Source organism: Cibotium barometz, chromosome 15 (assembly GCF_041138505.1).
Source record: "Cibotium barometz isolate CiBa-2024 chromosome 15, ASM4113850v1, whole genome shotgun sequence".
Lineage (NCBI taxonomy): Eukaryota > Viridiplantae > Streptophyta > Polypodiopsida > Cyatheales > Cibotiaceae > Cibotium > Cibotium barometz.
In genome coordinates, this window is record NC_141060.1 from 59,160,928 (window position 1) to 59,176,995 (window position 16,068).

The 16,068-nt window shown below is 41.2% G+C and overlaps 1 protein-coding gene across 1 annotated transcript; it reads left to right on the plus strand.

Annotated features, from left to right (window-relative positions):
- The first annotated feature begins 1,332 nt into the window (after nucleotides 1–1,332).
- HEME2 (Uroporphyrinogen decarboxylase) lies at nucleotides 1,333–7,137 on the plus strand. The gene is made up of 6 exons (XM_086809880.1): nucleotides 1,333–1,744; nucleotides 4,827–4,948; nucleotides 5,108–5,218; nucleotides 5,458–5,646; nucleotides 5,751–5,876; nucleotides 5,983–7,137. Exons 1-6 carry the CDS (start codon nucleotides 1,552–1,554, stop codon nucleotides 6,502–6,504), a joined length of 1,263 nt encoding a protein of 420 aa, XP_086666006.1. The 5' UTR covers nucleotides 1,333–1,551; the 3' UTR covers nucleotides 6,505–7,137.
- The last annotated feature ends 8,931 nt before the right edge of the window (nucleotides 7,138–16,068 follow it).

The following is a 16,068-nucleotide window of genomic DNA, read 5'->3' on the forward strand; positions in this document are numbered from 1 at the left end:
TCCATGTAGACCATGGATGCACTCGCCATTCACACTATGGTGTTTGGGCTCCACATTCGGTTGAGCTCTCACATGCCATTACAGGCTAGATGACATAAAACCTTTCAAGAAATAATGTTCCGTCATTTCTTGGTCTTGAAATTGAAATCTAGAAAGGGCACATTTCTTTGTTCCTTATTCCAAACCTTGTATCACCGAGATTTCCCAAAGAAGAACACATTCCTTGTTCTTAAAAATTTTGTGTGGCCAGAAAGTGTGCCGCTCTTCAGCCACATGAAAATACGATTATATATATATATACAGAGATCTATTTATTTATTATATATTCGCATTATAGTGCAAGATGCCACAAAGTTAAACAACATGCTATACACTCAGTATTTAGGTGCTTAGATCTTTAAACAAGGATGCTATAAACTCAATATGAAGGTGCTTAGAACTTTGACATGTTACATATTGTGGACTACTCAAACCAAAGTTATGTTTCTTAAACTTGTATCGACAAGATTGCATGTCTTTTCTTCATTCCTTGGTCTTTATAATTCTTTGGAGAGAAAGTGTGCTGCTCTCCAACCACATGAAAATGTGGTGTTACACACACACACGCGCGCGCGTGCACGTAGGAGCTCATATATGCATGTTGTTGATGTGTGTGTGTGTGTGTGTGAGAGAGAGAGAGAGAGAGAGAGAGAGAGTTTGTAAGAGCAGCAATTGTCAAAACAAGAGAGACTGCTAAGACTTTGGAGTGTGAAGAAAGTGGGAAAATGTGAGGAAAGAGTCCTTGTCCAAAGTGGCTCTAACGAGGATATAGCTACCACTTCTTCATTTACTCCTTCGAATTCTCTCTTTCTCTCTTTATTTCTCACGAAAACCCCTCTCTCACAACCATGGTGGCCACATAGAGAAAACCCTTCTCTTGGTGGCCACATAGAGAAAACCCTTTCATAGTCGTTTCTCTCTCTCTCTCTCTCTCGTTTGGTTGTAGTGGGCATAATTTTGGGAGTAAATCCTAACATGTTTTGCATCTGGCATAGTCTCTCTCTCTCTCTCTCTCTCTCTCTCTCTCTCTCTCACATGGGAGTTTTTTGCCTGAATTGTCTTCTTCAAAACAACATGTCTTGTCTTGGTATTTATCAATTTATCTCTTATGCTAATGGTGAGCTTGGCCCCACATGAATTTTCCTCTTTTTTTTTGCTGCAATGTATAAGAAGGATTTCTGAGCTGTAGAAATTTCTATATAGGAAAAGTACCTATTATGTAACCATTTATCAGTATTTGTTATTGATGATACTCTACTTGAATATATATAATAATGTTCTCAATTTCAATTTTGAAGGGGATAATTTGATAAAGAAGAGGCAAGCGGATTGGGTGGATAGGACCCACAGGTGCATACTGCCTTATCTACACGCATTGTTGCCCCCCTTCATTGCAGCTGAGCTGCGAGAAGAGGCCCAATTACGGGGTAGGGCAGCGGAGAAACAGGGGGAGATTAAGGGTTTCTGAAGTGTACGGCATAAGTGGAGAAGAAGCAAAAGAAAGGGACGGCTATGGCGTTCTCCTCCTCTGTGTGCAGCCCTGCGGTGCACAGATCATCGGCTCCACCGTTCTCGACGCACTCCACTGGTTTCCTGAGCTCGCCCCTCCACCATGCCCTCTCCTCGGAAACTTTACCTGTCTTTAAAGACTCCAGACAGCGCTCCCGTTTCGCCCTCCTCTGCGTGGCTCAGACTGTGGCAACCGGTACGACAATGCAAGGCTCATCTGCCCTTGATGTGGTTATTTCTCTTTTTTTTTCTTTTTCTTTTTTGTTGCTAACTGGGTACCTGATCCCTCTTTGAATTGCGGAAATCTTTTTTTTTTTGGGTGGATGAAGGCTTGTTCAGTTTTGCTGTAAATTTGTGTTGTGTGTTTTATTTTCCTTTTTTCATTTTGGGTGGCTTAATGTCTTACTAAGGTCTACTTTCTGTAAGTTTTGGGTCTGTGCTGGTTGGATTTTTTTCCTTCCTGATTGTCCACATTGTGGTTTGTAGCTGTAAGTTCTGCAGGTCTGCAACCAAATTGCCACGTAATTTCACATTTGATTGCAGGCTTATGTGAACGGGGTTTTAATTAACATTTACTACTTGTGGGAGTAGCCTTTTACAGCATAGGTAGTCTCTTTGTATGTTTACACCCCATCCAGTGAGGGGCAGGCAAGCAATTTGACGACTCCTGTCCATACATTGTCAGCCTTCATTTGTAGCATGATCTGTCACGACAAGGACAAGTGGGGGTTACCACCTCAAATGAGTTATATGTAGCTACCTTTGCCACATTTCAAGTCAAAGTCTTTTTTACACTTGAAAGACATTGATTGCATTGGCAATCGTATAGTCATAGTTAGTGTGTTGATCCTGTAGAAAACATGGAGGTCCAGGCTGTGGAGGTTGGAACAGCTTCATGATTTAGATGTGTGCGTGTAGGAGATTAGGCTTGAGGGAGAAGAGATATGGAGCTCAAGCCATGGCTGTGAAGCATGAGAGAATGAGAGTGTGAGAGAGAGATGCAATAGAGCTCAAGAGTGAGATTACACATGAACACAATGATTGTATTAAATAATAACACTCACGCCATGTACAATGTATTTACAGGCACTAAGGCCTTTATCTTTTGACCTAACCCTTAATAAGAGGCATTCACACCTAGAGGGCATTCACACCAAAATAACCTTTACATAGCCCACACCACTGTGGCTGAGATAATTCTAGCACACACCAAACGCAAAAGAAGCAACCAACCTCCAACTCCATCACATCACTGCAGAGAGGCGACCTAGCCATGCACACCTCCCATGCCGTTACTATTCCCTCAATTAGCTTATGACCAAAGCTGAGATTATTGCTTAGTCACCCCTCCTAACTCCTAATTGGGATAAGAATACATCTTTGTCTTTAATAATATCAAGGCATTACAACTCCTCCAAAAAGACTCCCAAAATACTCAGCTTTTGGGGGACAACCTGGGTAGAGATCCCCAGACTCAACCATTAGGCTCACAGGCCAGGTCAGAGGACCCGGAATGGCATGTGGTTGAAGCAAAAGAGAGAAATCCCCAAATTTTTGTCGAAGCAAAGGCTTCATCTTGATGCCAGAGGGATATGCTTGAGAAGCCCTCAAATTTGTTGGGATTGTCCTTGGTTTAAATTGATTTTGTCCATTTTGCAGAAAAGCCCCAAGTTTGTCATGCTGCAGAAGCTTAATCTCTGATGCAGAGGACTGTGGAGCAGAGAAGCACCAAGATACAATGAAAGCAATAGGTTTTTGATGATCTTTTACCTTAGTTCATATCAAATATGCAGTTTGTAATGTGGACTTAACATAGCCAAATTGATGTGCTGGAGGTGGCTGCTGCCATGGGGACGTGGTGATAATGCGCAGAGGGCCCAAACATAAAATGCAACCAAAGCTGCTCTGGAGGTGAACACAATCTCCAGAAGACTCCAACAGGCGGCACAGCCAGCCAGGCGCACAGTGGGAGGGGTGGCTGGAAGAAGCAGCGGGCGGCGGCTGGGCCGTGGTGAGCGGAACCTGTGAGCAGCCAATGTAATGGGCGGGCCACGGCTCTGGTTGGTTGAGGGAGGCAACGTTCAGAGAGCCAGGCTGCGTTTCTAGTGCGGGCAGAGGATTGGTTGAAACTTGATGGCTATGTAGTCACTGCAGGGCAGGCAAACAGGAGATGTGTGTTGGCAGTTGTACGCAATGTAGGAGGGCGGTGTTTACACACTGCAGTCCTCCAAGCCAGCGAACAGAGGAAAATGCCAAAAAGGGTAGCCTCTTCAGAAGGAAGAACGCAAGCTCGTACACAGTGTGAACAGAAACACAGATGATGGATAAGAAAATCGCAGAGCTCACATGGAAAAAAATGCAAGATGATGGCTATGGCTCTGATACCATGTAGAAAACATAGAGGTCCAGGCTATGGAGGTTGGAGGTTGGATGTGTGCGTGTAGCAGATTAGGCTTGAGGGAGAAGAGATATGGAGCTCAAGCCATGGCTGTGAAGCACAAGGGTTAGAGAGAGAGAGAGAGAGAGAGAGAGAGAGAGAGAGAGAGATGCAATAGAGCTCAAGTGAGAGAGAGATTGCACGTCTGTATTAGATAATAATGCTCACACCAGGTACAATGTATATATAGGCACCAAGGCCTTTATCTTTTGACCTAACCCTTAATAAGGAACATTCACACCTAGAGGGTGCTCACAGCAAAACAACCTAGACACAGCCCAGACCACTGAGGCTGAGATAATCCAACAGGTTCTGCATCACTGTCAACCAAGTTATGGCCATAGTATGTTCATGCTGCTTTGGGTCCCCATTATTATCTGCTAAGAGGAACTTCATATCAGCAATCATACCGTTTGTAATAGCTGTAGTATTGCCTAATTAGAATTGCTCCAATTGCCTTTGCTACATGTTTTTGTGGAAATTCACGCATTCCAAGTTGTCGTTCCTCTTCTCTGCAAGAAAGTTCGGTTGTCTTGGTAAACACTACAGGTTGCTAGTTCATGTATCCTCAGGACAGCATGCGCTTCTTTAACTTATGGGTATATGGTCTTTACTTTTGACTCGTTATTGATGTTGTATTGTGTGTCTTGGGTAGTTGTACTTGTGGATTTCAGTTGCTATTTCACTACCTTCCTAGTTCTAACGACCTATTTGTTGCTGATAGTGTATCACGTACATAGTTCTGTAGTTGTATACATGTCAGGTGGAATTGTGTGAGTTCATTTTTTTATGCTTTCAAATAGAGAATTATCTCCTGATCTCTCTTTGTTATTGTCGCCAGAGTCAGCTGAAAAAATTGCTGTATTACAACCAACAGAGCCCCTTTTGTTGCGAGCTGTGAGAGGAGAGAAAGTTGATAGGCCCCCTGTGTGGTTAATGAGGCAAGCGGGCAGATACATGAAGGCAAGTCAGGCCTCTAGATGCTAAGTGCTTTATTGCTTGGTTTAAGAAACTACTTTATGTTGCTAATCATAGTCACTAGTAGGCTTACCCTTTCATTTGACCATATCTAAGTAGGTTACTCTCTCATGGCCTTGCCTCTAATGGTGGTTTTGTAAACAGACATATCGAGATCTATGTGAGAAGTATCCCTCCTTCCGAGAAAGGTCTGAGAACGTTGCTCTCTCTAATGAGATCTCTCTGCAACCTTGGAAAAAGTTCCAGCCTGATGGAGTGAGTGTACACAATTAAAAGTTCCAGCCTGATGGAGTGAGTGTACACAATTAAAAGTAGGCAGTTTTAACGGTTTGCACTTTCAGAACATGCTTGTGCCAATCATCTCTATAGCAATGTTTGTGCCAGTCATCTCTAGCGTAAGATCTTGCGATATCACTCACCAGCTCAGCCACTTGAGTCTGAATTACCGGGTTGGCCTTGAATTGCCCAAGATGAGCCTCTATTTTATTGTGCAGGTGATTTTGTTTTCTGATATTCTGACTCCCCTCACTGGTATGAACATCCCATTTGATATCATCAAAGGTAAAGGCCCCATCATCCACAAGCCAATCCGTTGTGCCGTGGATGTTACGGAGGTGAGGGATCTGATTCCTGAAGAAGCTGTCCCTTATGTTGGGGAGACACTTAGGGCTCTGAAGGCCGAAGTAAGCGTGAACCTCTGTCAACTGTTTGTATATGTTTGCCTTTATTGTGAGGGAAGCAATGCCTTCTGTTAGATAGTCATTGCAAAACATAATCATCTAAACAGGTGGGCAATGCGGCTGCCATTCTAGGATTTGTTGGTGCTCCTTTCACCCTGGCTTCTTACATAGTGGAAGGTGGCTCCTCCAAAAACTACACACACATCAAAAGGCTGGCATTTGGATCTCCGAAGGTCAGTCTCGACCTCATCATATTCAAGTGTCTAATCATTGATCAACTTTGTTTTCTTTTTGGCGGTGTGCTGCTGAACGTGTTCTGAGATCTGCTTTGGGATACAGGTTCTGCATTCCCTACTACAGAAAATTGCATGTTCAATCACAAGGTATATACGCTATCAGGCTGATCATGAAGCACAGGTGGTTCAGATTTTTGATTCTTGGGCAACCCAATTGAGTCCGGTAGATTTTGAGGAGTTTAGCCTGCCGTATCTGAAGCAGATAATAAGTGATGTCAAGAGCACTCACCCCAATCTTCCAATTATTTTGTATGCAAGTGGAAGTGGTGGCTTGCTTGAGAGGATGGCATCAGCTGGTGCGGATGTGATTAGTGTGGACTGGTCAGTAGACATGGCTGAGGCTAGGCACAGGTTGGGTTCTCATTTAGCTGTACAAGGGAATGTTGATCCGGGTGTTTTGTTTGGAACAAAAGACTTTATCACAAAGAGAATCCATGATACCATAGCCAAGGCTGGACAGCACAAGCACATTTTAAATCTTGGCCATGGTGTACTAGTGGGAACTCCTGAGGAAAATGTCGGCCATTTTTTTGAAGTGGCTAAAGAGATTCGATACCAATGGTAATAGGCTACAAGATAACAATTTTTTGAAGGTAGCAATTGGCATTTCAATCGCATTAGCAGCCGCCAGCTTCAAGAAGTAAAGTCATGTCAGGGCTTTGTTTCCTTTAATAGAGTTGGTGACAAACCTTCATTCATTTCACAACAGCTGAGAAGAAATTGAGGTACATACAGATAACAATTTGGGAAGTTTTGTTTTTTCCTTGTATTAGCAGTCTAGACTGTCAAGATAGTCTTATTAAGAATCCAGCAAAAAAAGGGGGCGATTAAGGTTGGGCATTGTCATTTTGTTTATCCCTTAATTGTTGGAAGCAGTTAACAGTTGGTGCACACTGGTTGTATCCCTCAATTGTTTGTCAAGTTCATCACTTGGGCTAGCTGAAAGTTGAGTATGTGTTGGGTACATCTACATTTGCAATAGTTTGATGCAATTTTACAAACTGTCCGTACTTCCCTTGGCTCTGTAAACACTTGATATGGATGCGTGGATTCTTTTACTTTTGTTTAGCTCTGCAGAGCAGAGGACTTTTCATTCTGAGAGTTCAGCTCAGACACAGTGAGCAATGTATGGGATTGCCCAGTTCTTTTGTTCAAATAGCTGTGTGGAAGGTTATATAACTGAGTTTAATTCAGCACAGCTGCGAAGTTGTTAATTTTAGTGAGGTTGCAGGATGTTAATGCTTCCCTAATACCCTATTTCATCATGTTTATGGTTAATTTTTGCAAATTAGCTTACACAAATTGCACAAGAAATGGCTTGTGACTGATTAATATAGTGGTGGGGTTATTGTTGGGAATTGGCAGCTTGGTGGGTGAGGTTACAGAGTGAGGCAAGTACCCGTCATATATAATTTGTCCACTAAGGAGGTTCATTTGGAGAGTGATTTAACATCAATCATAACCCATTTAAACATATTCGCCTCCCAAGAAGGTTGGTGTGTAGAAATGTTTTTGGAACTCCTCCTTTGTTTTGGGTGCAAGACAGTACCTGGCTTTGCCCTAAACTTTTCAGCTACTTTCCGAGGACCTCATATAATGGGTGTTTGGATTGCCAACTTTGAGCATTATCACCTAATGCTATCAGGGTCTAAGATAAGTTTTTTTCCCTCAACGGGAGTGGGTATTTAAAGTAAATGCCAACAAAGTAGATTCAAACCCTGGTACTTCCACTTTGGGAGGCATGGGCGCTACCGTTGGTCTACAGCTCTGGAGGTGCTACTGTTGGTCTATAGCCCTGGAGGCCCACATCAAAATCCTGCCTCCACTTCATCAAAAGTACTTGATTCTTCCACTTAATCTTGCTTCACTCCATCACCAGTGCTCAAATCTCTCAACTTATTTTTGTATGTGCTAAATAGAGGGACAAGTGAATGGAATATTTTTGGAGTAGTAAGTGTTTTTAGTAGTGCAAGTGGATATAGACAATCTGGGTTTGTTCTTACACTATTTCTATCATACCCTGCCAATTTCTCAGTAGCCTGGTGTCATTTTCTTCCATGGTGGAACCCATGTTTTGACTAGGGGTTTTCAACATTGTAGCCCTTTCCAACAGCCAAGAGAACTTAATGAATGAAGGATGTCTGACAGCTGGCTGGTCCAATCATTATCATAGAAAAGAAAATCAAATTGACTGTAATTTTTACAATGCAAAAAAGGTTTGTCTTGTTCAATGTTTGGGATTTTTTATTCTCCTGTTAAATCCACAGCAGTGTCTTCAACCTTCCTTATTATAAAACACCTTCATGATGATCTCTAAACTAATTTTATGCTCACTACACTAGTGTTCCCATGGAGGAAGAAGACTGCATGGTATTATATTCTTGCCTTTAGGTTTACTTGTATGCAGTCTAACCTCTACTATCAACTTCTCGAGGCATCCTTGATGGGCATTTGAGGAATTTACGTACTCACCCAAGAAGCATTGAACTCTCATACTACATGGATGGTCAAAAGGCACTAACTATCTCAAATTTGCAGGTACCACCTCCTTAAAATTGTCAGTGTAAACTTCTTCACCACCCAAAATGTTAATGCTCTGAATTTTTTGAGGATACTGTAAGGCGTGCTAAAAGGAAATATTGAAGGTTCATTACATGTACTACAATGTTATGACATTTGAGGGGACCCAGCACAACCCAAGATTGCTGTTCACATTTTTGCTTCAAATCTTCAATTTCAATGTGTAGCGTGTACAGGAGATGAGCTTGAATGACTTGCACATAATCAACTAGGCAAGTACTCACAATTTGGGGCTCTAGAGAAAAGGTAACATCCTGCAATTTCTCCTCTCCCTGTATGTCGAGTCAGATACCCTAAAAAACAGAGATAAAACAAGAGTATAGCTTATCCACTTGTGTAATCACACTGAGCACAAATGGGTTACTTTATCTTAGTGCCCAAACTAATATCCTAGACCAAAATGCATATGTTCTACATGGCTAAAACCCATTGCCACATTAGAGTCATCTAAGTTAGACTCTAACTGAGTTTTGTACAACACCACATGTCCGTCTATCACATGTACCACAAGATGACATTGGCCCTCCACCTTGTGGCACATACATGCATAGAACTCCAAATCAAGCTAAGTGCTAGGTAAGCAGACACCACGTGGCACTATAAATCCCATATATTAAAGGTCTCGGGGGCTGTGGAAGCTCGCTGGTGTACCCGATCGTCTACTGCTGTCAATTTGAACATGGTAGTAGAGCGGGTATGTGCACTCTCCCTTGTTCATGGTGGTGTGTGTTTGCTGGAAGTGCGGATGAACCGTCTGTGTGTGGCATCGTATCTAGAGTAGGCATCTGAACGTGCCAGGTGGGTCCATTGGTTGGCGGGAAAATGGGCTAGACATGCCGGGTGGGTCACTGTCTGGCGGGTTTCTTGACAATTGCTCGACGATCGAGCTAAGCTAGAATCGAGTGCCGGCACTATGAACGTGAGTGTTGTTTGAGCGTAGAGGTCCAGGTCCTTGGCACTGTAAATCCGAGCCAATGGGTAGAGGTGCGGGTCTTTGGTGAGAGCAAACATGTGGCACTATAAATCCCATATGCTTAAGGTCTGTGGGAAGCATAGGGGGCTCTTTCTATCCCTCCACCCATTTTTGTGGGGTTAGTGAGGGATTATAGGGATGGAAGTGCCTCGCTCTAGAAGCTGGTTGGTGTGTACGTGATCGTCGTGTGCTACTCTACTAGTTTCAACAATTGCAACAATTCTTGGAGTTGGCTGTTTAACTCCAATTCCATAGCCTTGCTCAGGCAGTATGAAAACTTGCTTGGGGATTTCGAGCCTAGGAGGAGATCAATTATGTGATCCCTTGTGCTAATTTAGACAAGGGGATCTTGATTGTGGCGATGGAAAATCTTTTGGAATCATTCTTGTAAGGCGTGGTGCTTCTCTAAAGCACTGGTGAGTTTGAACATAGATCACTGCACTTTCTCATTTCTCTTTTAGCCTGCATATGGCTTATGAGAGGAAAGTGTAACGGGTGAAAGCTTACAATTGAGGATTAAACTTTGATAAATACTTTTAGCCCTTGGTCCTTGACGATGAATCGCACAATGTAGAGAAGATAACAATGCACACAGAGAGAGAGAGAGAGAGAGAGAGAGAGAGAGAGAGAGAGAGGAGACAAATACACAGTATCGGGTCCCGAATACCCTCTAAAGGGACCCCACCTTGTATGGTGTATTTGCTTGATTGAATGAGTAGAATGATATGTGTGGCTATAAATAGCCAAGACTGAATTGATTTGGATGTCTTCTTTTGGCTGAGATAGCTTTTAGCCTCCTGAAGATAAATCCTTTGATCTTTCCACCTTGCTTGGCCCCTTCTTAGCTTGTCTTGAGCCTTTGGACTTTCTTCACATACAAAAATATGAGATGGATTATGCCAAATGCTGCTCATTACTTATATAAGGCCTCATCATGCTAGTTAGCCCTAGCAGATAGGCTATCAACCTACTGACTCGACATATCCACTAGTATGCCAAATGTTGCTCATTGCTTATATAAGGCCTCATCATGCTAGTCGGCCTAGTAGATAGGCTATTGGCATGCTAAAAAACATGTATCCCTGTTGGGGGATGCATGTGACATCAAGCTGTGGCCAGTCTAACACCATCTCTTGCTTTTAAAGGCGCAACAAACTGCAAAAATTTAGCGATAGCTCCATGTCACTCATAGCACGTATGGCAATAATTGAATAAGCATTATGTGTCAATCTCTCATACGGGTCCAACCTCTCATATGGGCCCAACCTGTAAAGCCTATAGCTTCGAGTCCGGATATACCACATCACCAGCCACTTGCCATCAATAAATCTGACCCACTAGGCCTACCCTAGCAATGGTGGAGACTAATAGGAAGTTCTTTTAATGCCTAGCACAAACAAGACTTCTTTCAAAGAAGGATTGTCCCACCATTTGCCGTAGTATGATGGGCACAACCTTACCAACTCCTTTCGTTAGATATGAGGATTTTTTTGCACATATCTGACTATGCCTCCTTGAGAAGCAGACTCAAGAGAGGAAAACAAACCATGCTAATAAGTAATGTACTTGCTAGCACCACTATTAAAATCCCAGACATGCTGATCTGTGTCACTGACATCATGTTTACATCATGAATAGAAGGGTCATAACTACAATGCATAATGGATGCCCAATCATCATGTGCATAGTTTGTTAACTCCTTCTTTTCATCACTTGGTGTCATGCATCAGACATAATCACATGCATGACTCTTTCTTCTTCTTTTTCTCCAACCTTTTTCTACATTCATTAATATAATGCCATGGCTTCCGAGACAAAAGTTGCATTTGCCTTTCTTCTTAAGCTTATCACCCCCCTTCTTGTGGCGTCCTTGCCCGAAAGACTCGGTTGATTTTACCTTTCTTATTAGGCTTCTCACCCCTCTTCTTAGTATCCATACCAGAAGACTGGGCTGATTCTGCCTTTGGCTTGTAGCCACCCTGAGAGAAGGTTTTACCTTTATAGAATTGGCCTAGAAGACTACGCTGATTCTGCCTTTGTCTTGTAGGCTGTCCTAAAAAGAGGCTTTACCATTACATTTTTTATTTGGCACCGAATGCATAATCTCCCACATGCATACTAGTTTAGTTTTATCAAAATTGCTCTTCTTGCAGGAGCACTGCACACTAACTCATCAAAAGAAAGGGCATTGGGGTTATCCATCATCATAAGCTGAAGTGTGATGCAAAATCCTGGTATGAATCTGCCGGTAAAGCTATGAGAACAATAGATGCCAACAATGAACTATCCAGATAGGCCTCATCAATACATGCAAGTTGCTCTTTGAGATGTTTGATCCTTGTGATAAACTCATCGATTGAGTCTTTCTCATTCATATACTTGGACTCTAACTGCTTGCACAGACGACCACACGTGCCTCATTACTCACAACTCGTAAAGCGCAGTAAGTGCATCCCAAGCTACTTAGTAGTCTCACATGAGTGAATATGAGGAATAGTGCATCCCAAGCTACTTAGTAGTCTCACATGAGTGAATATGAGGAATAGTGCTCCCTTTCACGAAAAGTGCCATCTATTCATGTGCTTGTGCATCCCAAGCATCCCACCTAGCTTGTTCCACTGTGGGAGGTGTAGAGGCAAATGCCATAGTTACACCTGAACTAGTATCACCATCCAAAGTACATGTATTGTGCGCTCATGAGATAGGGCTAGCCTTAATACAAAGAACAACATTCCAAAGCCCTTTGGCAACCAATACATGATGCATCATATAGGAACCTCAACGGGTTTTTGGTCTTGTTAAGCTTATCCTTAGCGAAACGCATCCCAAATACATTATTGCCTACCATTTCAGCCTACAAATATTGAATCTCTGACACAAAATGTAAATATGTCAACAAATTGTCATTGCCAACTGAATGCAACTGATATGGCTACCATCAAATCATTGATGAGACAAAGAGAACTACAAAGTGCATGAAAACTAGGAGAGTATAGAAATGCTATTGCAAAAAATAGAATGTAGAGTGTAGAAATGTTATTACAAAAAATAAAATATAGAGTGTAGAGTGTAGAAATGTTACTAACAAAGATACAAAAGTCGATGACAATGATGATGATAACGAAGCTGTTAATGATGAGCTCAATGATGCAATATCAATGATGAGAGAGAAGCAACGAGATGATGCCTTTGTAACACTTATGACACATGTACACAATGTCTGCACACCAAATTTATGATGTTGCACTACAAAAAACCTAAAATCGAACAAAGATAGTTCAAATTGACACTCCCCTAGGATGTCTGCAGAAACCTCAAAGCATGGAAATGGGTCCCAAACCACACCCGAAAGAGCCTGATAGTTGTACATAGGTTATTAACTTTGTTAACAACACAACACTATAGGGTATACCTTTTCCACCTAAGAGGTGGCTCAATCTGAGATAATCAGAAGAGCAACTCGAGGAAGCTCACATAGGTGATGATGAGTTCAAAATGACAGAGACGAGAGCCAAGAGAACTTGCTTTGATACCAATTATTAGGGTGGAGACAAAGGTAACAACACACACATAGATACAAGCAAGTAAGAAGAGATACAAAGAAGCACAATACTCAAAGTAGATTGATAAGAATAAGTGAAGTACAATCAAAGAAAACCTGCTCTGATACCAATTATTGGTGTGGAGACAAAGGTGGAAACACACACATATATGCAAGCACGTAAGGAGAGATATAAAGAAGCACAATACTCAAAGATTGATGAGAATGAGTGAAGTATATGTGAAGTGATACGATAAGGTCACTACACACTCACTCATAAGAGTGTGTACACATGCTCGAAGGAAAAAAAATGCCTCAACCCATTATTAGCCTACATCCACATATCACTACTATATAAATGGCTACAAAGTGCAAGTCCTTCTATGCAGTTAAAGTATGAATAAAACATAGATTCCTTATGCTTCTCATACTTTGTTGTTGAAAGACATTGGAAAAATGCCCTTTGTTCAACCCACTTTGGTAGATGTGAACAATATTATCAAATTCATTAGGAAGCATCAATTCACAAACATGCTTCATTTCGTGCATGCTGAGACGATGTTTGTAAATTTTTTGTGCCACAAGATCTTCCATTGCATAGTATGTGCTCGAGAGCGACTTGTATTGGTTCATGCAACTTTGCAAGAGATAATGACGCTGATAGTAGACTTTGGATCTTTGAGTGGCAAAGAATCCAAAGCATGTTGTGGATGTGCAAAGTGTGTTTATTCAACATCATTTTGGTATAATGTTGATAGGATAGTTGGCGTATTGTAAAGCCTTTGGTCATGCTACTAAAAATTGTAGATTGAGAGAAGTTTGTAATTAGGAAAGTTCATTGGCTCATGTTATTCGCCTTTATGTAAGAGAATATGATAAATTCTCTAATAACGAGTAACACTGTCAACAAATTGTTTATAGTAGCTAAGACTCGATAGAATTGCACCCCTCTGCATGGATCTATCTTAGACCCTAGCTTTCAAATTTATGCTTAGTCATGAGGTTAGTGCAAATTTCAAAAGTCAACTATAACCAAGAGACGAGGGAAAATAATCCTTTCACTAAATATGAAATGTTAGTTTCTAAATAATACAAATCCTCTTGTTCCTTTTTTTTATAAAGAAATTTTCACCCAAAAAAACACTTAGAAATAAATATTTCAGGGTGAATTATCACTACATTATAAATATCATGTCTAAAAGACTACATTGTCATGTCTAGAAGATTACATTGTCATGTCTAAAAGACTACATTGTCATGTCTAGAAGATTACATTGTCATGTCTAGAAGATTACATTGTCATGTCCTAGAAAATGAGAGCCATATGATTACAAATATTATAACCAAAATAGTACCTTGTCATGTCTTGAGAATAATTACTACATGATTACATATCATGAACATTTTCTTCGGTTTGATTTTATATAGGGTTTGGAGTCCCATTCTCTATAAAATCATCAGTGTTATAAACAAATTGTTTGATGATGCTCTAACTTCTGGTAGGGGACCGAAAGCTAGTCGTCGCAAGGTCTGCTCCCTCATCAAGACAAACAATAGTTCGAAAGACACTTTCAGTAGTATCTCCTTCTTATAGAGATGCACCTTGACTTGCTAGAGTAATAATGTTACTGTATGAGCTCCTTGTGTAAGGATGGTGGGGTGCATGCACTTTAATGTGATTTCTCTTTTCCCCCTGTCGTCCTATAATTTTATTGCATAAATACTTGTTGGACGAAGCAAATTGGAACTTGCCTATTATTTGGCACCTATTATTTGGCAAAAGACTTCTCCTTCTCGATGAATTGTTGCATAATGATTTATGCAAGGCCATACTGAAGATCCAAAAGCTTTAATGGGCCATTCTCGTTAGCATGTCCAAAAATCAGAAACAATGTGTCACGAACAAAGTCATTCGGACATAGCTTCTTCACTTCCTTCAAAGATAGTGGTGGTCCCTCCAACATATCATCATCTTGGGAGGCATTGAAGAATTGGGAAAGTATTATCCTTTAGAATGTGTTGAGATTCGTGGTATGTTTTAAGGATGAGATGAGATGAGTTGGAAATGTGCATGAGGAAATTGGTTGATGATGGGACATTGATGGTTTTGACATTGGATGGGTTTAACATGAGACGAAGGAAAGGTTAGAACCCCGTAGGTTCTAAGTGCCTTAATTTGTAAGGATTAAACCCGATTTAGGGAAAAGTTTAGAATATAACAAGCTCAAAGGTGTGAACCCACCAATGGGTCAAACTGATTTTGACCAAATTGGATACTTTTTCTCCTCTTTTTGAGGTTCTCTTTCACTACTCTCTAGCACTCATTGTTTCTTTAAATTTCTTTAAAAACAAGTCTGTTTTCTTTGACATTTAAGTATCTTCTTTCTAGGAGATTTGTGGTTGAATGGTTGTTGCGAGACAAATAATGTAGACTTGGCACTATGCTAAGTAGAATGTATGTACATGCAAGTTGATAAATTGCATTATAGGGTAGAGGTCCCTCTAGACCAGTTGTAGTGATTGACCTACAATACAATACGATCTCGCATTTAGGTGATGCGGTTGGAACTTGGTAGGCTCGCTCAACTAGACCAATCGTAGGGTGACCAACAGAAAAAGAGCAAGAGCATAGAGGGGAGCGCGAGCTCTTGTACGAGAACTACGATTACAGGTTACCCTAGTGTACATTGTTCATATGTACAACGCAAGCAACACTTTAAGCTGGGAGAGGGTTTTCACTCTTATTTCTTTAAGATTGAAATTCCTATTTTTTATTTTCATTTGTGTGTATAGATTCCAAAACACTACCATTAAAGAAAACTTCTCAATAGATTTTAAACCACCAAAGAAACGTTCCCAAACAATTTAAAAGTGAGTACTCAATATGTAAGTACATCCTGACGTTATACAACTCTATAACAAATTGAGGTGGGGGAGATATCCTAGCCAGTAAGGGCTCTTGCCTTACACTGCAACAGCTTGGGTTCAATACCCGCTCCCTTCTCCCGCATGCCATTAACATGCAACCCATCATA